Source organism: Arvicanthis niloticus, chromosome 14 (genome assembly GCF_011762505.2).
Source record: "Arvicanthis niloticus isolate mArvNil1 chromosome 14, mArvNil1.pat.X, whole genome shotgun sequence".
NCBI lineage: Eukaryota > Metazoa > Chordata > Mammalia > Rodentia > Muridae > Arvicanthis > Arvicanthis niloticus.
This window is the reverse complement of record NC_047671.1, coordinates 1,292,958-1,318,595: the sequence shown is the minus strand read 5'-3', so window position 1 is coordinate 1,318,595 and position 25,638 is coordinate 1,292,958. Positions and strand designations below refer to the sequence as shown.

General features: G+C 36.7%; 1 protein-coding gene across 6 annotated transcripts in view; it reads left to right on the top strand.

The window, feature by feature from the left end:
• Nucleotides 1–25,638, top strand: part of Rttn (rotatin) — a 164,236-nt gene that overhangs the window by 104,326 nt on the left and 34,272 nt on the right. For all 6 annotated transcript variants that reach the window (XR_013103594.1, XM_076912332.1, XM_034518621.2 and 3 more), the window contains 6 exons: nucleotides 797–986; nucleotides 2,608–2,699; nucleotides 8,230–8,320; nucleotides 14,666–14,855; nucleotides 16,334–16,424; nucleotides 18,374–18,527. Coding sequence is in view for 5 of the 6 variants with exons in the window: in XM_076912332.1 (XP_076768447.1) it covers nucleotides 797–986; nucleotides 2,608–2,699; nucleotides 8,230–8,320; nucleotides 14,666–14,855; nucleotides 16,334–16,424; nucleotides 18,374–18,527 (808 nt within the window). In the remaining variant the exon portion in view is untranslated. The remainder of the gene's footprint in view (nucleotides 1–796; nucleotides 987–2,607; nucleotides 2,700–8,229; nucleotides 8,321–14,665; nucleotides 14,856–16,333; nucleotides 16,425–18,373; nucleotides 18,528–25,638) is intronic.

Genomic DNA, 25,638 nt, shown 5'->3' with positions numbered 1-25,638 from the left:
GGGGTGACCTCAGTCTTCTTTGTCAGCAGTTCAGTACAGTAGCAAACACCAAATACGAATCAGCAGCTTCCATCCAGACCCCCTGGCAGGCAGATACTACACGCAAACCAGCAGCTTCAGTCCAGTCCTCTTGGCAGGTAGAAACCATACATGAACCAGCAGCTGTGGTTCAATCCTGAAGAATATGCAAAGCTTACCAACTGGCCTAAGGTGAGCCTGCAGAAGCAGCAAGAAGCCACAGGAACTTCACAAGAAGTTCTTTGGCTAGTTTCTCTCAATGGCTACATTAACATAAGCAGAACTCAACAATGCTATGCAAGGCAAACCAATACGTGCATGTCTTTAGTGAAGAATACTGAGGCAGAGCAAAGCAAACCAATGCTTCGTCCCCAACTGTTTATGGGGTCATATTTATACTCCTTCATCATTTGTCATTTTATGTGTCCACTATAGCAAAATAGCCTTTCACCTATGTCTGCTTCAGGAAAACATTCTTTCACATGTCTTCTCCAGCAAAACATCCTTTTAACTGTGTGCCCTAGCAAATGATCATTTTACATCAGCGAGTTTCCAAATAATCTAGAAGTTTCCACTTTAGAAACTTAAGAAGCAGCAGAGACCAGTAAAGCAAAGTACTTTCTGTTCTAGTCTAAGCTGCCATACTAGAAGGACTCTGGTAGGACCTGGGGCACCTTTGTCCTGGTAGTGAGATGCAGTGGGTTTTTTTTTTTTTTTTTTTTTCTTTTCTTAAGAAATGAGTTCCTAAATCAGTATGCTTTCTCTGTCTTCCCCACAGGGTCCCTGTGTCCATGATGAGGATTCTGGCCTTTCACTTTCAGGAAAACCTGCCCTCCAGGCCCTTTTATATCACTGCCATTTCTATGAACATTTGACTCACATGGTGAAACATTGTTACGTAGGAAGATACATGTTTGATGTTAATATTTCTGCTTTTACTGAAACGACAGAATGCAGTGATTTAAATGGTAAGTATAATATCATCATCATCATCATCATTATTATTATTATCATTATTATTACAAAATATAACTTCTGTTAAATAATGTTGAGAAGCCAGGGAGATGACTAATTGGTTAAAACACAAGTGGAAGGACTGAAGTTTGGATCCTCAGCACCCAAGGTGTACACAGTGGTCTAGAACCCCTAGAGCAAGTTGTCTAGCTAGATTAGTCAAATTGACAAGCCCTGTGTTCATGTGAGAGACCCTCTTTTAATATACAAAGTGTTAAGAGCAACTGTGGAAGACATGAAGTAAATCTCTGACCTCCACACTAAAGAATGCACATGTGAATACTTAAATAAGCCTGCATACTACCTACACATCCAAAAAATGACATTAAAAATGCATGTGTTCACTAAAGAACATTTAGAAAATAGTAAAACATGAATTGATTCACCAGAACAAATTATCTCTAGTTCTGCATACAATCCAGAGAATACCCCTGATATGATTTATTTCTTAGCATCATTTTTTTCATGTTTTTCATCATGTTTGTTTCATATGTTTTATGCACATTTTCTTTTTAGTTTCTGTTTCTCTAAACATTGTCTAAACATTATTCTGTGTTATCAATTCTTCATGGAAACCATGCTTGACATCATCTTAATGTTTCTTAAGTTATTTTATGGCCTTAAGTAAAGTTTATAGTTTTTTTTTCTATAGTACAATCTTAAAGGTTTTTAGGATATCTATTTCTTGGCACTCTTTAGGGTTTTTTGTCCCCTTTCATATGAGTGAGATCTTTTCTAACTAAGCCTTCTAGCTTATTTGGTAAAAGTTTAAATAAAACTATTTAATTTTGATATGTCATAAATGTATCAGAACATCTCACTGAAAACTTTTTACTTCTCTTGTAGATATTCTTATTTTCTAAGTTTTATGTAATAATGCATAAATGCTATGGTTTTATAAAAATGAATACCCATTTAGTATAAATTGCTTTAATTTTAAAATTAATATTTAAATGTAATGTTTTAGAATCTTAACCTAACACAGAAAAGGTTCAATACAAAATAAAAATCCATCAGATATATGGATTTATTCACTATCTAATGAGGATGTATATGTAATTATAAATAAAATTTGTTTATGTCTGTGTAAATATATATTATAAAGAATAAGCTGAAATAAAATTCTATTACTTTTAATTACTTAAATATGAATTTATTTATAATTATTTAAATTTGTAACTAAGTTTTTATTCCCTTTTTAGGGGAGTGAAAGTAGCATTTAATGAAGCTTTTGAACTTTATAAATAACTGTCTCTATTAGAAAACTGAGTTTTTCGGGCGTTTTGATTTTATGATTCACTGTCATTTCTAACATGGCTTTTGAGCCAATCTGCACTGATGCATTCTGGGTGTTTGTTAGAGGTGTGCATGTATGGTTTCACTGGAATGTAGGCTGTTAGAATCCCTAGGGCAGATGCTCTGGAGGAAATACACCAACCACCTCTGAGTAATTCTCAAACACAGTGAAAAATATCATTCCTTTGTTTGTTTGTGGTTCTTTTCTTAAGGAGTAAATATTCTGTTGATTGTTGGAGATCCTGGGGGAATGTCATATTAACTGTTCTCTGTTGTCAGGTTTAGACGACTCATTCAAGTTTTGGAGGGCCCCCTCTGGGACATCTATTCAGGATCATGAGCCAAGCTCTCTTTCCACCTCAGAAACAATGGTAATTGAAAAGAACACATAGTGTTTCATTTTGAGTCTCTAAATAAGTTTGAATTTGCATAGTAGGGATAAAATATTGGATATAGGTTAGAATTATAATGTTTTTTTGAAAGTGTATTCTGAGAAGACTCCTGCTCTGCATTTAGTTAAGATATCCTGTTTAATATGTTCAATTATCCACATGTGGTAGACACCCTTTTGTTTTCGCACATAAGTGTGTCATTCTAAAGTTAAGTAACTATGATAAACAGTACCATAAGGGGCAGGGTTGGAATTTCAACCAGGATTGACTTGCTACAGTCATAACTACATTCTTTCAGTTGAGAGTCTTCAGCCCCTCTTTTCTACCTTTTCTGATTGAGTCAAGAGTAGAATCATGTTAAAATGTTTTCATTATTAGTAGATAAAAACTTAGCCTATATAATTAAAGGTCATTAATTGTCCTGAAAGCAAAGCAGAATGAGTAAGTATACATATTCAGGTCACTCCAATATACTACTTATAATTTCAAACAAATTTCTAAATACCTGTATGAGAAACTATTTTACAATATGTAACCTTTGTTTGTACTTTTACATGTCCTCATTCTTGCATATGTGACTTCTTCCTAGAAACTGATTTTCATTTTCACTTTTGCTTAAGCATGCCAAAAGCACTTCTTCTAAATTAAAAACACATTAATTTTTCAAGTATACATTATTAATAACTGTGTTGTAGAACCTATTAGGAAAGCAAAGGTTTGGTACCTCTGTCTTTAGAAGTTTAAGTATATAATATGTATATATGATAACAAATTATGTAGACATTAATAAAATTTATCTCCTATATTGTCCTCCCCTCCCTATTGTTTCAAAGGAAAGGAGTTGTATTTAGTGCTAAAGTAAACCTTTATGTAGAAAGTGGGATAATCATTCTGCTCCCACTAGATGTCATACTTTCCAAGCTGAAATGTAAAGATACTATGATGTATCTTTAGTTCAGCAAGAGAAATGATATAATTAAATGCTAAGATGAATTGTATTAGTTGTTTCACAGAAAAACCACTTCAACATATGCTCAAAAGTAAGTTTTCTGAAGCAATCCAGTTTTTAGAAGACAGGATAGCTATGCTAGTAAACCTTTAGTTCTGTGACTAAATGTCTGAGAAAATCAACCTGAAGTAGGAAAGACATATTTTAATTCACAGTTTCAGAGCTTTGGGCACATGGTTACATGGCTTCATTGTTTCTAGGCCTGTCCTTAGTAATGTACACCATCATACAGGGAAGCATGTCGTGGTGGAACAGAGATGTTCATGCTATGTAGCAAGCAAAAGATAGTTACAGAGGAGGAACTGGGGTCAAATGTTCCCCTTATCGTCACCTCTATCTACTTCCTGTAATAAGACCATAAATCTTAAAGTTCCCATCAACCTACCAGGAATTAACTAAATTATGAAACTTTCAATGTGTTAATTCATTGATGCATTTAGAGCCCTTGAGGAATAATTGCTTCTCAAAGTTCTTACCTCTGAAGGGCTACATTGGGGGAAAAGCCTTTAATGTAGGAGCATTGGGAGGAAATTAGAGATTCAACCCATAAGACTAGCCTTAAACTCTTTAATTCTTTGTTTATTAGTTTTGTGTTGCATTTTATACATGCATATAAAGCATTTTTATACTCTCACTACTTGCCCTTTCTTATCTAACTCATATCCTAACCAATCTCTCTTCCTTCCTACCAGTTCCTTTCCCAGAATCATGCCTTTTGGTTTTATTTTATGACTCTTAAAATTTGACCAGGGTCAGCTGTGACTTTAATTATGGAGTCACTAGTGGGCACATAAATGAAGGCAGTCACTCCCATCTTCTTAAACCTATCAGTAGTAAGTAGTTGAGTAGTGAAGGTTAAGACCCCCAAGTGCCTGACTGTCGATGGTCCCACTCTTGTGCAGACCCCTGCGGGCATCTGTTATCTGCTGTCAGTTGGTGATTACAATGGCCATATCTTTCCTTATATTCTGTCTACTAAGACATTTATACCATCTTCACCAAAAATTATTTTTAAAATATAGCCCTATTCAAGTCATTTATACTTTTTCAGAAGGCAAGTATTTTATTAGAACTTCTACAGTCAACTTGCTATTGTTGTTTGTTGTTGTTAGTAGTAGTGATAGCAACTACTACTACTATTACTGTTTCATTTCTCTTTTATGGAGAAGGTAGATTCCAGACTGAAATATTAGAATTTTGTTTTCAATTCATTCTAAGTTCTGTATTTTTTCTAATTGTCTGTTTTTCTTAATCATGGTTAACATGACATGTGTCTTTGCATGAAAGAGACAAATCTAAAGAATCTATTTACTAGTCCTTACTATTGTATCTAAAGACAATTGTACTCAGATCAACTAATACTTTCTCTAGTGGCTAGAATTGGCTAGTACTATCTAGAATATAGAAGTTATATAAACCGAGGCAAGGGGCTTATCTGGCTCTTTATATCTGTTTTTGTTTCTCAGAGTTGAGAAAAGATAAGGTCTGCTTCTTGGTTGGCTTTTCCATTTTTGTCTTTGCTAAGTTTAGGACCCTCTTTGTTTTGGATCCTAAGTAAGTGTTGCCACTTGGCTTATTCAGCCTATGCTGTCAGAGCCACTTAAGGGATGTAGCAATGCCATCTAATGAATTCAGTGTTTGTTTGTTTATTTATTTGTTTGTTTCAAGCTTTGTAAGGGTTGAGCTTGTATATTGTCTATAGTACAGATAGAATAAGCAGTGCCCTGGGCAAGAAAAAAATATAAGCAAATCCCTTGTCTTGAGGAACAGTACCAGAATAGGTTTTTTCTATGTGAATCAACACTGTGCAACAGCTAAAGTAGTTAGATGTCAAAACACTTATTATTTGAACTTCCAGTGAAAAGGAGCAAATTTTTATATCAGTGTTGGTTATTAAATATAACTGAATATCTTTTACATGTGTCTTATGAGTATTTTTTTTCATGGAAGTGGAACAGTTCAGTTTAATATGTTTGGTTTTGTACATTAAAAAGGGAGTATACTTCTATGTTAAATCAAAAAGAATGTATATAAAGACCAATGGAAATGTAGGTCACCCATACTTGATCTTTGAGGCATATTACCATGCAAAGAAGCCCTATGACTTCTCAACTATATAAGACAAATTCTAATATAACTAATAGATTTTTTCACAAGCATCTTCTTTAAGCTTGGGTTTCCCTAATCTTGTCTCCCGCCCCCCGTTCCCCCCCCCCCCCTTTTTTTTATAGCCAGAGGAGCTTGTGATAGGAGAAGGATGTATTTTTTTATTCAGCTACTGTCTAGATTGTGGTATTAGTCATGGTGTTTGATTGCTTTTTCTTAGAACCACAAAAGTCATCTTTATTGCTTTGACATGAATATTTTTTACATACCTCTCAATTGTCATCTGGACAAGTATATTTGTGAAGCAAGCAAATGTTAGACTATTTTCCTATTATCTGAATTTAATATAAGAGAAGAGATTTAGTGCTTGTCTGTGAGTGATTTATTTAGAAGAAACATTCATTCAGATGGGTTTTTATGCTTAAGCTTTTTGACTTTAGAATTTTCTTACTAGTTTTAGAACCATTATATTTAACCTAAGGTAGAATATAATGTCTTCTCTTCAAATGGAGATTTATTAAGTATCTATAGATTTAATTGCTGTGAATTTCTTCAAGTTCATAATCTCTTTACTATCAGAAACTACAAATGAAGATAATCTTAGTATTTGCTTTCATGTTATCACTTTAAGTCAAAGGTACAATATGCTAGAAGTAAGCACAGCTAGTGTACAGATATGACCTTGTAGCATCACATCAGCAATAATACCAGTTTATTAGTTCTGTTGATGTTTCGTACCATGTGCACACAGTGACACAGGGCCACCTCCCATGTGGATTCTTTGTGCCTTTTCTCAGAGAAAGAAATACCGTACCTTCCCAGGGAGGGTATTTTTCACATAAGAAGTGCCAAACACAATAGTCTGAGTGCATTCAATTTTAGAGGGTCACAGCCTCATCTACAAACCCCTAGGTGCATTTGTGTTTGCTTTCTACAGCAATTCTATTAGGTTTGATGTTTTAAAAATGTTGTATTCTGAAACACAGTGTCAGCATTTTGGCAGGCTTTTTTTTAACTTTTTTTCTGATATGAGGTAAATACTTCACTGATTTTTTTTTTTTAAATTCTAGATCTGCAAGCTTTTTCCCCCACTTTATTTTATATGTAGGGTTTTATGGTTTTTTTTTTTTTTTTTCTCTGTATACGTCTGTTCAACACATGTATGTCTGGTATCTGCAGATCTTAGAATAGGGTATCAGGTCTCCTGGGAACAGTTGTGATGCAGAAGTTATAAGCAGCCACGGTGGGTGCTGGAAATTGGACCTGGGTCCTCTGGAAGAACAGCAAGTGTTTTTAAGTTCTGAGTTTAAATCTCTCCAACATTTACAGGATTATTATAGGTATTATTAAAACTTAATTGTGCAATTTGAAACTTCAACAACAAACCATTTGATTGTAAATAAAAGAAGATGGGGGTTGGAGAGTTGGCTGAGCAGTTAATATCTCTTGTTGATTTTGCAAAGATTGAGGTTCAGTTTACTCCAGTTCCAAGGGCCACCTTCTATTCTCCATGTACACTAGGTACATAGATGGTAAACATACATACATGGTGGTAAAACACTCATATACCTAACATATGTGTCTAAAGTAAATGTAAAAATCTCAAAACCAGTAAATTTTACATGAATAAGTATGTATCTTAAACATTTCATGATTTGGGCAATGAGAGCCAGCTGCATGTTGCTTAGGAAAGGAAAAGTATTGGCTTTGGACCCCCAAGACCAAGTTCTGAACACAAAGGAGATATATATTGCCCAGAGGGATGGGTCAGGGAATAAGAGATGAAGAAGACAGGAGATAGAGGATGAGGAAAAAAAGGGAACAAGGGAGAGGAAGGGCCAGGGATATTTGTTCCAGACAAAGGACTGCCATGTTAAGGTGCAGTGCTTAATTTTATTTGGGCATGTTATTTAGGTGTGACAAAGGGGGCATTTGATTGCTGGATTTCAGTACATTGATAGCTAGACCTTGGTAATCAGCCTTGGAAGGAGGAAGTGGCCAAAGAAGAGAATAGATTTGGTGGGTAGCTTTAGGAATGTGATCTAGTGGTTTGTAGCGAGGCAAGGGAATGGGAGAGAAGAGCAAGACCTGCCATAGCCATGTTTACTATCCTTTAGCTGGCCAGAGTCCCTTCAGCTTATTTCATAAACTTAAAACAAAACATGGCTCTTTCGAGTTACTGATTTATGGACATTGTAACAATTCCTATAAGAGGTCAGAGAAAATATCAGTATTGGAAAACTAGCTATAACTCAAGATTTAAAGTATTTATTTTCTAGTTATGTTATCTGGCAAAATTCATTTAAAACCTGTTTTCTTAAGAATATTCTGCACACTGACTGTTTGTTTCATTTTCCATGGTACAACATTAATGAGAACCTACCTGTTTCACAGGTGGCGGCCTCGGTGGTCAGTGCTGAGATTCAGCCCCTGCTGCCGTCAACACTCCTTCCTGAAACTGCCCTTGACCAGTTTGTGATGCAAGGTATTCTTTTTTGTGTGTGAAGGTTTTTATTTATTTATTTTTTTTTAGTTTTCCCTTTCCCTGTCTCTGTCTCTCTTGCTCTTCCCTCCCTTCCTCCTTGTCTTCCTTCCTGTGTGTGTAGCCCAGAGGTTGACATTACGAGTCTTCCCCAATCATCCTCCATTTAATTTTTTAGCGGCACAGAAAATTGTAAACCTAAGATTCCAAAGGCCTTTGGAACTTGTATTCCATCATTACTTCTGGATAAAACCAATGTGACTAGCATTTACTTCCTCATAATGTTTCATAGAAAACTTCTAAATACTGTTAACATGGACAGGTGTTATTTTTTTGTGTGTCCTACACTAGCTACATATTTCCCTTGTACCATGTCTGCTTGAGCTCCATGGGCTAAGGGTTTTGAACATCTTTCATTTTTCTTTATAAGAAACTAAGAGTACATTTTTTTTCTTTCTTTGGAGACAGCCAAACACTGCATCCTATCATCAGGGAATACTCTATATGGAGTGTTTCTCTGAATTCCCCACAGTGTCAAAGGCCTTGATTATAGTTTATTAGTTCTTTGAGAATTTTGAGTTTTGTATTTGTTTTGAGCATATTCACTCCATTCTCTCAACTCTTTCCAGATCTACCCCCGCTCTCTTATCCTCCAAACTTTGTGTTCTTTTATATTGTTGAGACAGGGTCTCAATGTGCAGCCCTAGCTATCTTGAACTTCCTTTGTAGACCAGGCTGCCTCTGAACTCGTAGAGATCAATCTACCTACCTGAAGCTTCTCAAGTGCTGCGATTAGAGGCATTTACCCCCACAGAACTTTAAAAGATGAAATGTGCTGTCCAAACATTTTTTTTTTTTTTTGTATTTGTTTTCTTCACTGAGCATGCTTTGCTCAATAGTAGCTACAATCTTAGAGAAAACTGTCTCTCTTTTAGCAGCTATCAGTTACCATTTGCTCCAAGGCTGGGGTGAGATTATATGCCCACCTCCCCTGTCCATCCTGTTTTTTGAGACAAGGTTTCTTACTGAATCTGGAGCCTACTGGCTGGCCCGGTGATCTGCCTGTCTCTGGCCTCCAAGGATTAGGATAATCTAAAATAAATAATCAGAAATTGACAAAACAAACGCTATGAGGTAATAAATGAGAATTTGGCTATCAAAAAGTCTGAGAGGCTAGAGAGTGATGGCTCAGCAGTTAAGAGTGCTGCTGCTCTTGCAGAGGGACCAAGTTAGTTTCTCACCTCCCATGCTGAGTTGCTCATTGCTAGCTAGCTGCAGTTCCAGCTTCAGGGATCCCACAGAGCAACTGCACTTAGGTGTACCCCCACATTTACATACTTTAAAAATAAATAATTTAAATAAATAGTTCATTCTTTAGGGAAGTTGTTTAGAAAAAAAATGTATTTACCTGGACCCCTTGGAGCTCCCAGGTACTCTCAGGCACCGAGCCACCAACCAGGCAGCATACAGGAGCTGGTTGGAGGCCCCTGACACACACATAGGACTGCCTGGTCTGGTCTCAGTGGGAGAAGACATGCATCCTTTAGAGACTTGAGGCCCTTGGGAGGGGGGATGTCTGGTGGGGAGGGAGCATCCTCTCAGAGATGGGGGAGGAGAAATGGGATGAAGAACTGTAGGAGGGAGGACTGGGAAGGGGGAAAGGCTGGTTTGTAAATAAAATAACAACAACAACAACAACAACAACAATAATAATAATAATAATAATAATAATAATAATAATAAACTGATTGCCCAATGGCTTCTTATTAGTTGAACACTATTTAGTGTTTCAGTAAATAAGCACTGCATATTACTCCACTTTTTAACCCTCTTTTGGGAAACACTTAATAGTAGATAACTTGGAAATGAAGAGATTGTAGTTGACATGGACTCTGTAAGGCTGTGCAGTCATTTGAAACAAAATCTACGGTGTTTTGTTACTAGAAATTCACACAAGCAACCTGTAATATTATTTTTTTTTAATTTTCCTGCAGATGAAGACTGAACCTAGGCCATGTTCATGCTACACACACACACACACACACACACACACAGAGGAATTTTCATTACAATCCTCTACTCCCCTCAGTGCATTTTTATAAATCCAGTATATTTTACTGTTTGTATTAGAACCACAACCAACTCTACTTTAAGTTGTATTTATATTGAAGTTTACAACTCATTTTTTGATTCTAGAGAATATGTCTGCCTCATTTGGTAGCACTAAATTTCTGATCTGAAAGAAATAATACTTCCCTAAATGAAGTTAAATGTGACTAGTGATGTATAGAAGATATTCCTAGAAAAAAGTTTGCTTCATTGAATTTTCATTACAATATTTATTCGAATAATTTCACAAACAAAGGTATACCTTGGTTTCTAGTAATTTATGTTAATAAAAATGTTTAATTATAAAAAATTCTTAATTGAATCTTTATGCTGTATGCTTACAAATCTTTAAATACCTTTAAATAGTAAAAAAGTCATAGGGATCGAAGTTAGGTTTGACAGCAGCCTATACCTGCTGAGACATCTCACCAGCTTCTCCAATAATTATAGAAGAAAAATCACAATTATTATTAATAATTTAACTTTAATATTATTCAAACCTACAAAATAGATGTGAGCAGATATTAAAAATCCATTATTTTTAGATACAATAGCTAGATATTTAAAATAAGTAAAATGTTAATCTCTATAAATTAAAAAGTGTCCACACAAAATAACATCAAATTTCTTTGTAGTAAGAAAATTATAATCACATTAAAACAGAACAAAACAAAAAATGAATGTACAGAAGTAGCCAGGAAAATGCTATAAAAGGAGACAAGTCCTACTTGGATATAATAACATACTGAGAAATGATATTGAATCTGTTTTATTACCAGCAATGAAAAATAAATAGAATTGAGAATATATCTATAGTAATTAAATTGTCACCTCAGATCTCTGGATAAGCCATGGGTCTTTTGATAGATAGTGGTGAAAACTGGCCAGCCACTGGACACAAGAGCACATGTTACACAGAATCATCTGGGTTCCAAAGTGGAAAGTGAAATCATATGAATACTAAAAGGACACATGAATGGATGCTTATAAAACTACACAGAGGACATTCTAATCTCATGTCAGAGTCATAATTCAATAAAAAGGACACATTTTACATTTAACAATGATAACAATAAAAAAAACGACTTATGCAACAGAAAAGCAGAAAGTGAAGAGATTGCTTGACAAAGTAACTTAACTATTTGCAACATAGCTTATAGGAAATGCTGTGTCAGCACATAACACACTCTTAATTCTTAAGAAGGAAAAGGACTGACAACTTATAACCGTGAACAGAGACATGAGGCAAACATGCACAAAAGAAAGGAGGAACCCATATTATCAGATGCATACAAATTAGTGCTACACGTGACCTTCTTTCTTAGCTATTAAATTAAATTGCCAGCTATTAAAAAGCACTGGCAGTGCATCCTCTTGGCACGGCTATGGAAAACAACACTTTTATAAATTGTAAAAGGGAATGCAATTAGTGTAACATTTTTGGAAGGGAACTTGGCAATATCTAATGCATCTATAAATGTATTTATCTTACAGATAGCAATTTTCACATAACTCATCTCTAAAAGCATGAAAGTACATATGCACATGATTATTTAATGAAATATTATTTGCAGTTAGGAAATATATCAAATACCCAGATTCCCATAAGCAGGAGGGTGCTTTCAAATTAATATCTACATAATGAACTATTCAGCTATTGAAAAATCAAGGAGGGTATATTCAAATTGGTACATCAAAATTCCCCCAAAATATCAATAAATAACGAAACATGCAGCTGAGTTAGGGAGATGGTTAGTGGGTGGGGCGTTGGCTAGGTGTTGTCTAGTCCTCTAGCATCCACGTGGAAAGTTGGTGGTTGGGACACATGCTTTTCATGCCAGTGCAGAGGCCAGAAACAGACGGACAACTGAGCTTCGCTGAGCAGCCAGTCTAGTTGCATTGGTCAAGTTCCAGTTCAGAGGGGGAGAAGAAAGAGGGAGAGAGAGGAGACTGACTGTTTCAGAACATAGGCTTCCACATGTGTATACAATATACAATTCTCACACATGCATTGCGGGTTTTACCGGGGCATACCTGGAGGGGAATCCGGCCTGCACAAGCAAAAGGTCTTTCAGGGCTCAGGTGTGGCCAGAACAACCAAGTTGCTACAGCTCTCCAAGGGGAACTCTGAGCAAGGCAGGCTGCCAGGCCTCTTCTGCTGGTGGCAGGTGATGAGACAGCTGGTAGCTAGAGCCAAGGTCAGGGCCACTGAACAGGAAATGACTGCCTTCAAGCTCATGCACCTGGCTGGTTGGGCTGAGTAGAGGTCCAGCAAAGAAAGCTCTAGGAGAGAAAACTCTTCCCTGGAGTGTTACAGATCAGTAAGACAGGCACTCTCAAACTATCCTTGGTGAAATAACTCATGCACTTTATTCGTGGATAGGACCTTATAAACATTTTGGAGTGGGTTGGGATCTAGAAGCAGATGGTTTCTATTGGCTTGGTCTGAGATTAACATCTCATTTGCATGTAGAAGGACTTCAGGTATTGTCTCTACATGACTGATTGTCACAGTCCTTTCAATGGGGTGTTGTGGTCACATATTCCAGGACAGAAACCTGGTCGGGAGTAGATTTAAACGCCTATTCTTCTCAATTATGAGAATTTCTGGGGTTCCTGAATCTGCTCGATTTTCTGTCAGGTTTTCTATCTGGTGGCATGGTCCATTGCCCCACAATATGTCACACATACAACACACTAAAAATATATACTTCACAGTTTATAGTATTTGTAGATTTCTACTTTTTGAGAGATGGCTCAGTGGTTAAGAGTGCTGGTTGTCCTTCTAGAGGGACTTGGATTTGATTTCCAGTACCCGAGTAGCATTTCACAACCATCTGTAATTTTAGTTCCATGGGTTCTGGTGCCCTCCTCTGATATCTGCAGGTACCAGGCATGTGTATGGAACACAGACATGCAGTCGGAGAAAACAAACATGAAAACAATAAAATAATAATAAAGGGAGAAGTAAAAGCATGTATGTCCTGATTGTTACAAAAGAAAACAGGAAGCGTAGTTATCAGAGTGAGTAGGTTTCAGAGAGGAAATACATGAGGGCAAGAACTAGGTACAAGGGGCTCCACAGTTGACATAGTGACTGTCGCCTTGCATATGCTTCTTGGTTTAGTTAGACTTTTATAACTGTAGTTATGTTTCATCTGCTACAAAAAAAAGAAAGAAAAATTGCCAGGCAGTGGTGGCGCACGCCTTTAATCCCAGCACTTGGGAGGCAAAGGCAGGTGGATTTCTGAGTTCGAGGTCAGCCTGGTCTACAGAATGAGTTCCAGGACAGCCTGGGCTATACAGAGAAACCCTGTGTCAAAAAACAAAAACAAACCAAAAAAAAAAAAAAAAAAAAAAAAAAAAAAACAAAAGAAAGAAAGAAAAATTAAACTGACAATGTGAAAGTGATGTGGAATACAAACAAGTTCATCTAGTAAGTAATTCGTAAACTTTCCCCCTCAGAGTTGATGGCAAGCAAAGAAAACTGCAGGCAAACGTTCCAGTCATAATGCTAGTTTATCTTTTGCAACTAGCAATCCTAAAATGTCTTCAAATATACATAAGACTGAGCCAATGAGCAAGTAGACAGTGACAATGCAAGGTTTTTTTTTTTTTAAATTTGTCAGTGAAATATTAAAGGACTAAAGGTGAATAGTGGACCTTGTAAAATTAGGTTAGAATTGGAGCTGTCACTATGAACTGTTTAGTTGATTCATAGATACACACGTATCTGCCCAAGCAACATACATGTATGTATGTATGTATGTACTTACGTACCTACACACACACACACTTATACTCAGATCTTTGTTTCTGAATCTCATTCTCCCTTCCACACTCTGAACAAATGCTTTTTTCAGGGCATGAGATTTAAAGGAATAACTTAAACCTGGACCAGCAGAGATTAATTGAACACATGAGAAAGTTATAGGACTACTATTGAAAAGAATATTTCTTGGATAATTCAAACAAAATATATGGTACACAGATTAAGAATGTTGGAGTTATACTAGAATAAATAAATGATCAGAAGAAAATGTTCTTTCATCTGCTAGAAAGTCAACTAAAATAAAAAATGATAGCCTCAAGGTTAAGGTAAGCCATGCAGCTGATAATTAACCAGCCGCCTACCTCATCATCTTTAGGAGGTTTCCTGTGTTATGAGAACTGGTAAATTTTGTTAATACTGACCTGATAGATGGAATGATATTTTATGATGCTCTTTGTAAATAACAGGTCAACATGAAATCAGAACATTGCGACCTCGTGACTCATCGCTGTCTGCTTCCCTGCACAGGCAGTGTGTGTTTGTTACTCCATCTCTGCTGTCAGCAATCTGTAGCCTCTTAGAAAACCTCTTGGCAGTTACTCCAAGAGATGCTGCAAATGCTTTTCAACAAGCTCATCTCATAGAACTCCTCTGTAGGTAAGAGATAAAGGCATAGAGATGATAAACAAAAGGTGTATGTGCCTGACAGTATATTCTCATTCGTTCTTATACCCTTTAAGTTCCAGGCTTTTGCCACCTTTGGCTTCACGAATGTTGTTGTTGTGATTTCCTCCCTCTGTTATATTAATATATTTATATCAGCTTCTTAGCTTGACTGTTAAGCCCAGAAAGATTATTTTCTTTAGTTTTAAAAGTTGAAATGGTTCTGAATGTTATGCCTTCTAGCATAGTCAAGGAATGCCGTATGTCCCACTTGGTTATTCTTCATGATGGACATGAAGGAGTTTGAAGATTCTTCTCTTTAGCAGTCACATCATCAGAATAATGCTCCCAAATTGAAAATCACTGTTGAATTTTATTTGTATGTATTTTGTTATGGGAAACTAAACTCATCAGAAATACTCTGGTAGAATTTAAGGAAACAATGACTTGATTCTTTTAGCTTTTCATTTTCCAAATATTAACAAGCCTCCGTTGATGGTTTTTGCATAGCAGCAAAGCCTTAGCTGTTGTGATCAGGCCCATCTAAAGGTTAGAGTTTATTCCTTGCCTTGTGTTGTGTTTTGTCCTGTACAGGGTATTACTGGCCCCACCTTAAAGGTGTGAGCACGAGGAAGGCTAGGGTGCAGATCCTACTTGTGTGTGCCAAATGTGACTTCTCTCTCTTTCCTGAAACTAGGTACTCTCTCCCAGTATGCCCACCTTTTTTTAATTGTCTATTTCTCTGCCATTCTCTCTTCTTACTTTTAAATAGTGCTGTCTGAAATATCTTTTTTCTGTTTGCTAAATCATATGCCTTCTCTTTCTTCTGGGATGTGAAGATAGGCCTGGGGGGGAGGGGACCTTCATTTCTGTCCTAGGTTTTCTGGTGCTGTGATAAAACACTAACCAAAAGCAACTTAGAGGAGGAAAGGACTTATTTGGTTTACAAGTTTCCATCATCATTAAGAGAAGCTGAGCTAAGCTGGGGCAGAAACCTAGGGCCAGGAACTGAAGCAGAGACCATGGAGAAGTGCTGCTGTACTGGCCTCCTCTTGCTTGTTCAGCTGGCTCATTCCACCTAGATCCACTTGTCTAGGGTTAGTCTCTCCCACTGGGGCTAGGCTCATTCACATCGATTAACAATTAAAAGCATGCTCCACAGACATACCCTTAGGACAATGTGATGGTGACAATTCCTGAATTGTGGTTTCTTCTGTTCAGCTGTGTCAAATTAACAGCTGATACTAACTATGACAACTTCACTTTTTAGAATTCTTTGTTTTTCACACTTACCTAACAATAAGTTCCTGTTTTCTGAAATACTCTGGGAAACCTTAAATATTTTCTTTACTTGGAAAAGCCCTTTCTCTCTATTTATATTCAGGGTTATATGGAAACTTCATATTGTGGTGTTTTTTGTCTTTAATAAGAAGCATATTAACTATCTATGGGCTGTCCTTTATCCTTGACAGCACTGTGGATGCCTCCCTCATAGAAATGTGCATCCAGGAACTCAAGACTCCGCTGCCTTTACCATCTGCTGTTGAACATACTCAGGCTCAGGTAAGCTTCTTGGATCTGTTTCTCACATGTGTCACCAGTCTCTTTGCCTTAAGGGACAAACAGCAAATTCTGCTATGGAGATCCACCTACAAGAAAAAGATGGAAATCTCTCAGTATATGTGTGGTGTTATGTGCCTTTTGAACTAGGTTACTTAAAATTAATATAACAGAGACTGGGATTGGAGAAATGAATAGTGCATATTTTCCCTAACTCCATTAATCACTTACAAATGTTTAATTCCTGGAGCACTACTTTATAAAAGGACACTGGTATAACCCACTTACTACTATGATTTTAGGATGTCTCTGGTATATCTTTTATTTTTACCTAGGTTGAAGTTGTTTCACTAGTGTGTTTGTTTGTTTTCTTTTATCTTTCAAGACAGGGTTTTTCTATATAGACCAGGAACTCACTCTGTAGACCAGGCTGGTTTATTTATAATAATATTTCTAGTATCCAGAGATTAAACTTCATATAGCTTTAATAGGGCAGTAGATGAAGAGAGGACAAAGATTTTACAAAAGAATATACCTTCTTCTCAAAAGGTATCTCATGGTACCTTCTCCAAAATTGACCATATAATCAGTTACAAAACAAGCCTCATCTGATACAAGAAGATTTAAATAATCCCATGCATCCTATCAAATCACCACAGACTAAGACTAGATTTCAACAACAAAAACAAACCAGAAAACCCACATACCCATGGAAATTGAATAACTCTCTACTCAATGATAACTTGGTTAGGGAAGAAATAAAGAAAGAAATGAAAGACTTCCTGGAATTCAATGAAAATGATGACACAGCATACCTAAACTTATGGGACACAATGAAAGTAGTACTAAGAGGAAAATTTATAACACTAAGTGCCCTGGTAAAGAAACTGGAGAGATCTTACACTAGCAACTTAACAGCAGCACGCTTGAGAGTTCTAGAACAAAAAGAAGCAAATATACCAAAGAGGAGTAGACAGCAGCAAATAATCAAACTCAGGGACTAAATCAACCAAATAGAGACAAAGAGAATGATACAAAGAATCAACAAAACCAAAAGCTGGTTCTTTGAGAAAATCAACAAGATAGATAAACCCCTAGCAAAACTAACTAAAGGGCCCAGAGACAGTATCCAAATTAACAAAATCAGAAATGAAAAGGGAGACATAACAACAGAAACTGAGGAAATTAAAAAATAAATCAGATCCTCCTACAAAAGCTTAAACTCAACAAAACTGGAAAATCTAGGTGTAACGAATGATTTTCTAGACAGATACCACATATCAAAGTTTATTCAAGAGCAGGTAAACTATCTGAACAGTGTCATATCCCCTAAGGAAATAGAAGTCATTAAAAATCTCCCAACCAAAAAAAGCTCAGGGCCAGATGGTTTTAGTGCAGAATTCTACCAGACCTACAGAATATTATTTTTATGCTGAAGGATAACTAAAAGCAAAATACATTTTATTGATAACAATATCTAGGCAATTAGGCTTGATTTATTTTCCCCCATACTTTTGCACTTTGAAGATGATTTTTATAATCAGATCTTTCTTTGCAAACTGGTTTATTTTGACTTTAAATACCCTCTGTGCTGCTTCTGGGATATTGGTTTCATGAGTTACCTACTTTAAAAATATAAACACTTTCTTTAAATTCTTTAAATATAGAAATAAGCTTTAAAAATACTGTGTTACTTGTTTGTCGTATACTTGATAGTGCTGATGTGACGGTTACTGATATACTTATAATATTGGAAACTATGTTTTGCTTGTTGCATATTAAGTTTATAGCACATAATTTATGCTGAGTACTTTTTTAGTACCTTACTAAATATATTTTATAAAGAAATGAATTCGTATAACACATGGAAAAGTAAAACACTGTGATGCCACTGAGGTAGATTTTTTATGAAATCTATTTAGTTACCATATTTTATTTCTTTTTGCAAATAGGCTTCCTTTTTCTTGGAATACCTTTCCTCTTTGTCCCAGCTTTTGAAGTCCTGTCTGTTGGTAGATCCTAAACTTGTGACACAAGATGAGCTCTTGAAACCCCTTATAACTAATGTCATCCGGGTTCTCATTGTGTGTATCAAAGATGTATTGGGTAAGTTTGTTTGTTTGTTTAAATTAAAATGTATTTATGTGTGTGGGTGTTTTATCTGCATGTATATCTACACCACGTGCATGTCTTGTGCCCAAGGAGGTTAATGGATCCTCTCATACAGGAGTAGCAGATGGTTGTTAGCTGCCATATAGGTGCTGGGAATTGAACTCAGTCCATTGTGCCTAGGTATTCTAGGGTCTTCCTCAACTTCTCTTCTATTAGTTTGAGTGTATCTGGTTTTATGTGAAGGTCCTTTATCCACTTGGAGTTGAGCTTTGTACAAGGGGATAAGAATGGATTAATTTGCATTTTTCTACATGCTGACTCCCAGTTGAGCCAGCACCACTTGTTGAAAATGCTGTCCTTTTTCCACTGGATGGCTTTAGCTTCTTTGTCAGAGATCAAGTGACCATAGGTGTGTGGGTTCATTTCTGGAACTTCATTTCTATTCCATTGATCTTCCTGCCTGTCTCTGTACCAATACCATGCAGGTTTTTTTTTTTTTTTTTTTTATCACTACTGCTCTGTAGTACAGTTTGAGGTCAGGGATGATGACTCCCCTGGAGGTTCTTTTATTGTTAAGAATGATTCTCACTATCCTAGGTTTTTTATTATTCCAAATGAATTTGCAAATTCCTCTTTCTATCTCTATGAAGAATTGATTTGGAATTTTGATGGGGATTGCATTGAATCTGTAGATTGCTTTTGGCAAGATGGCCATTTTTACTAAGTTAATCCTGCCAATCCAGGAGCATGGGAGATCTTTCCATCTTCTGAGATCTTCTTCAATTTCTTTCTTCAGAGACTTGAAGTTCTTGTCATACAGATCTTTGACTTGCTTGGTTACATTCACTCCAAGATATTTTATATTATTTGTAACTATTGTGAAGGGTGTCATTTCACTAATTTGTTTTTCAGCCTGTTCATCCTTTGAGTATAGGAAGGCTACTGATTTGAGTTGATTTTATATCCAGCCACTTTGCTGAAGTTGTTTATCAGGTTTAAGAGTTCTCTGGTGGAAGTTTTAGGGTCACTTCAGTATACTATCATCTGCAAATAGTGAAATTTTGACTTCTTCCTTTCCTATTTGTATCCCTCTGACTTCCTTTCATTTTCTAATTGCTCTGGCTAGGATTTCCAGTACTATATTGAATAGGTAGGGTAAGAGTGAGCAGCCTCGTCTAGTCCCTTATCTTAGTGGGATTGCTTCAAGTTTCTCTCCATTTAGTTTGATGTTGGCTACTGGCTTGCTGTATATTGCTTTTACTATGTTTAGGTATGAGCCTTGAATTCCTGTTCTTTCCAAGACTTTTAACATGAAGGGATGTTGAATTTTGTCAAATGCTTTCTCAGCGTCTAGTGAGATGATCATGTGCTTTTTCTTTGAGTTTATTTATGTAGTGGATTACATTGATGGATTTCCGAATATTGAACCATCCCTGCATTCCTGGGATAAAGCCTATTTGATCATGGTGGATGATTGTTTTGAATATATTCTTGGAGTCGGTTTGTGAGAATTTTATTGAGTGTTTTTGCATCAATATTCATGACTGAGATTGGTCTGTAGTTCTCTTTCTTTGTTGGGTCTTTGTGAGGTTTAGGTATGAGCCTAATTGTGGCTTCATAGAACGAATTGGGTAGTGTTCCTTCTGTTTCTATTCTGTGGAATAGTTTGACAAGAATTGGTATTAGGTCTTCCTTGAAGGTCTGATAGAATTTGGCACTAAAATTATCTGGTCCCTAACTTTTTTTGGTGGGGATTCTTTTAATGACTGCTTCTATTTCTTTAGGGGTGATGGGACTGTTTAGATGGTTTTTCTCTGTTTGTCATTTAACTTTGGTACCAGGTATCTGTTCAGAAAATTGTCCATTTCATCCAGATTTTCCATTTTTGTTGAGTATAGGCCTTTGTAGTAGGATCTGATGATATTTTTAATGTCCTCAGTTTCTGTTTTTATGTCTCCCTTTTCGGTTCTGATTTTATTAATTTGGATACTGCCTCTGTGCCCTTTGGTTAGTCTGGCTAAGGGTTTATCTATCTTGTTGATTTTCTCAAAGAACCAGCTCCTGGTTTTGTTTATATTTTGCAAAGTTTTTTCTGTTTCTACTTGGTTGATTTCAGCTCTGAGTTTGATTGTTTCCTGCCGTCTACTTCTCTTGGGTATATTTGCTTCTTTTTGTTCTAATGCTTTCAGCTGTGCTGTCAAGTTGTTAGTATATGCTCTCTCCAGTTTCTTTTTGTAGGCACTTAGAGCTATGAGTTTTCCTCTTAGTACTGCTTTCATGGAGCCCCACAAGTTTTGGTATGATGTGTCCTCATTTTCATTAAATAATAAAAAGTCTTTAATTTCTTTCTTTACTTCTTCCTTGACCAAGTCATCCTTGAGTAGAGTGTTTTTCAGTTTCCATGTGTATGTGGGTTTTCCATTGTTTTTGTCATTATTAAAGACCAGCCTTATTCCATGGTGGTCTGATAGGGTACAAGGGATGATTTCAATCTTTTTGTATCTGTTGAGGCCTGTTTTGTGACCAATTATATGGTCTGTTTTGGAGAAGGTACCATGAGGTGCTGAGAAAAAGGTATATTCTTTGTTTTAAGATGAAATGTTCTATAGATATCCATTAAATCCATTTGGTTCATAACTTCTGGTAGTATCATTGTGTCTCTGTTTAGTTTCTGTTTCCATAATCTGTCCATTGCTGAGAGTGGGGTGTTGAAATCCCCCACTATTATTGTGTGAGGTGCAATGTATGCTTTGAGCTTTAGTAAAGTTTCTTTTATGAATGTGGGTGCCCTTGCATTTGGGGCATAGATGTTCAGAATTGAGAGTTCATCTTGGTACTTTTTTCCTTTGACGAGTATGAAGTGCTGTTCGTTATCTTTTTTGATTACGTTTGGTTGAAAATCAATTTTATTTGATATTAGAATGGCTACTCCAGCTTGTTTCTTGGGGCCATTTGCTTGAAAGATTGTTTTCCATCCTTTTACTTTGAGGTAGTGTCTGTCTTTGTCACAGAGGTGCATTTCCTGTACAGCAAAATGCTGGGTCCTGTTTATGTATCTAGTCTGATGCTCTATGTCTTTTTATTGGAAAATTGAGTCCATTGATATTAAGAGATATTAAGGAAAAATGATTGTTGCTTCCTGTTATTTTTGTTATTAGAGGTGGAATTCTGTTTGTATAACTATCTTTTTTTGGGATCGTTGGAAGACTACTTTCTTGCCTTTTCTAGGTTGTAGTTTCCCTCCTTGTGTTGGAGTTTTCCATTCATTATCCTTTGTAGTGCAGGATTTGTGGAAAGATATTGTATAAAATTGGTTTTGTCATGGAATATCTTGGTTTCTCCATCAATAGTGATTGAGAGTTTTGCTGGGTATAGTAAGTCTGGGCTGGCATTTGTGTTCTCTTAGGGTCAGTGTGATATCAGTCCAAGATCTTCTGGCTTTTATAGGCTCTGGTGAGAAGTCTGGTGTAATTCTTATAGGTCTGCCTTTATAGGTTACTTTGCCTTTTTCCCCTTACTGCTTTTAGTATTTTTTCTTTGTTTTGTATATTTGATGTTTTGATTATTATGTGACGGGAGGTATTTCTTTTCTGGCCTAATCTATTTGGGGTTCTGTAGGCTTCTTGTATATTTAAGGACATCTCTTTCTTTAGGTTAGGGAAGTTTTCCTCTATAATTTTGTTGAAGATATTTACTGGCCCTTTAAGTTGGGATGCTTCACCCTCATCTATACCTATTATCCTTAGGTTTGGTCTTCTCATTGTGTCCTGGATTTCCTGGATGTTTTGGGTTAGGAGCTTTTTGCATTTAGCATTTTCTTTGACAGTGTGTCACTGTTTTCCGTGGTATCTTCTGCACATGAGATTCTCTCTTCTATCTCTTCTATTCTGTTGGTGATTTTGGTGTCTATGATTCCTGATCTCTTTTTTAGGTTTTCTATCTCCAGGGTAGTCTCCCTTTGAGATTTCTTTATTGTTTCTACTTTCATTTTTAGCTCCTGGACGGTTTTGTTTAATTCCTTCACCTGTTTGGTTGTGTTTTCTTACAATTCTTTAAGAGCTTCTACCTGTTTACCTGTATTCTCCTCGAATTCTTTGAGAATGTTATTTATGTCCTTTTTAAAGTCCTCTATCATCATCATGAGAAGTGACTTTAATTCTAAATCCTGCTTTTCTGTTGTGATATGGTGTTCAGGACTTGCTGTGGTAGGAGAACTGGGTTCTGGTGTTGGCAAGTAACTTTGGTTTCTGTTGTTTACGTTCTTGTGCTTGCCTTTGCCATCTGGTTAGCTCTAGTGCTACCTGTACTCACTGGTTCTGACTGGAGCCTGCCTTTCCAGTTAATCTTGCTTGTGTCAGAACTCCTCAGGGTCCAGATGTCTCTGTGATGCCGTGATCCTGAGCTCCAGCTGCTGTGGGTACAGTGGCTCCTCTAGGATATCTCAGGATATGGTGTCTCCACGGTAGCAGACCATCTAGGTGTCTGCTGCTCTAAATGCAGTGTCTCCTCTAGGATGTCTCCAGATAAGATGTCTTCATGGGAGCAAACTGGCTAGGTGTTCGCTGTTCTGAGTGTAGTCGCTCCTCTAGGATGTCTCAGGATATGGTGTCTGCTGGTCTGAGTTCCATGGCTCCTCTAAGATGCCTTGGGATGTGGTATCCCCTGCTGTGCTGCTCTGAGTTCACTGGCCTTTCTAGGATGTCTCAGGATGTGGTTTCCACAGGGGAGCAGACCAGCTGGGTGTCTGCTCCAACCACAGGGATCCAGGCGAGGGCTTGAGGAACTCTTAATAGTGGCAGTGGGAACTGTCTCAGACTCTTTTGCCTGATTTGGGGACCCGTGTTCTCCTGCTAGGTTACCTCGTCCAGTTTTGATATGAGGGTATGTGCTTAGTCTTATTGTAACTTATTATGCCATGTTTTGGAGATATCCTTGGGAAGCCTGCTCTTTTCTGAAGGGAAACAGAGGAGTAGTAAATCTGGAGGAGATGGGAGATTGTGCTGCGGAGGGAATGGGAAGATAGGAGGGAAGGGAAACAGTGGTCAGGATATAAAACATGGGAAAAAATATGTGAGAAGAATAAATAAGAAAGTAAAAACTTTAAACATAATTAAATCATTTTCTTCCTTCCCTTTTTTCCACCAACTCTTCTGTTGTCTCTATCCTCTCAAATTCATGGCCTCTGTTTCTTGAATTGTTTAACTAACACACACACACACACACACACACACACACACAACCTGTTCAGTCCATATGTTACTTATCTTCATGTGATTTCAGGGTAGACAGTTTGTCTGGGGTTGAGGTCCCCTGAGATTTTCTTTTCAGTTGTAGCATACCTGTTAGTATTGTCCTGTTCAGCTCTTGTTTAGGCAGTCATGAAAATTCATGGTTGCATCATCTCTGACATTTCTGGGAGATAAAATCGTATAGCTAACTTCTTGTTTACAATCTTTCAGTCTTGTTCTTCTGCAATGATCCCTGAGCCTTAGGGACATGCGTTATATGGTCAATGTACCAGTTAGGACTGGGCTCTACACAATCCTTTGGTCTATCAATTTTGATTGGTTGTGATTTTCTGTAATGATTATCATCTCTTGAAAAGAGGCTTTTTTTGAGGAGGGGTGAGACCTATACTTAGCTGTGAGTATATCAAATATTAGGGTGTGGTTAGGAATTGCTTTGTATTAGTGCATTGGCATTTGTAGGTTTTCTATGAGATCTGTGACTTTGCTGCCCCTGGATAGAGTACTAGGCATCCTTTTCTTCTTGTGGAGGAAATCCATTAGAGAGCAGTTGGTTACCGCCTAGGTGTGGGTGTCACTTCTGCAACCTTAGGGTTATTGTGCCATGCTAGTCATTGTTGTAGTTCATAGACTTCTTACTTTAGCTAGTTAGCTAAAGCTAGTACTCTTGGTTGCTTCTCTCCTTTGGAAGCTAGAACGACACCTTCTGCTACTATGAAATGTCCTCAGGGAGAAGACTTTCAGGTCAGATCCAACTCAGAGAGTCTGTGTCCTTTGTCCAAAGTTTTTATTTTGTTTCATCCCCTCTGCTCTCAGTAGTTGGAGAGGTTTTGATCATGTGTTTTATACTTGGAATGATCTGAAATGGCTTCAGGAGAAACTTAGGGCAGATGAATCATATAAAAATATTGAACCAGAAATTTCTGCCATCTTTCAGCTGAAACACATGTTACAGTCTGCAGTGAGCTCTGAGTACTATTTTTATGTATGTGGATAAGGCCAAATGGCAATTCAAAGTATGAACCAGTTCAGCATATAATATGAACATTTCTTAAGATCCTTTGAATTGTGTGGATTTGCACTGCCTTTGAGATGTGAAAGCTAAAGATGCTGTGATCCTGAGCAATGCCAGTCCACAGCATTGCTTATAGCCACATTAAAATTACTTTTGTGTTTGTGTTGCAATATTTTCCTGCTTAGAAATTCTCTTCAGGTTAGCAATAATTTAATGAAGCTTAGTAGGTTAGGCTGAGGTCTCAACAGTAATAAAGATTGATCTTGTGAGAAGGGCATGAGGTAGATAATACTGTGATCTGTGGTCTAACAGAGCTCAATTCTATCTCATAAATTCTTTTTATTTTAGTAATTTCTTATGTTAGGTTTTGTAGATATTCCATGACCAACACTGACATTGAGTTCATGGATGTGCAAGGCACTACATTAGTGCTACAGAACTATGATGAAAATGATGAGTCACCTGATTTAGTAGTCACTTGGCAACAGGTGCTGTGACTATTGTTGTGACCTTGTAGATTTTTTTTTTTATTGTTCCTCATATTTTATTATATAAGAATTATTTAAATCTTGTGATTACTTACAGACAGTACACTAAGACATAATTATCAGTAATATCTGAAGGTATATTTAACAGCAAGGTATTTTCTTATATCTTGCAGAAGTATAAATGTTCATTAAGGAAAGTATTCTTAAATTGTTTGATTAAAAACTAAGTTTTGAATGATTTTTATATTTATAAATATTACATATTTATATGATTTGGTAGATTATATAATTCAGTACCTTATATATAAGCAAATAAATTTAATTAAAATATTTAGTAAATATGGTAATAAATTTAC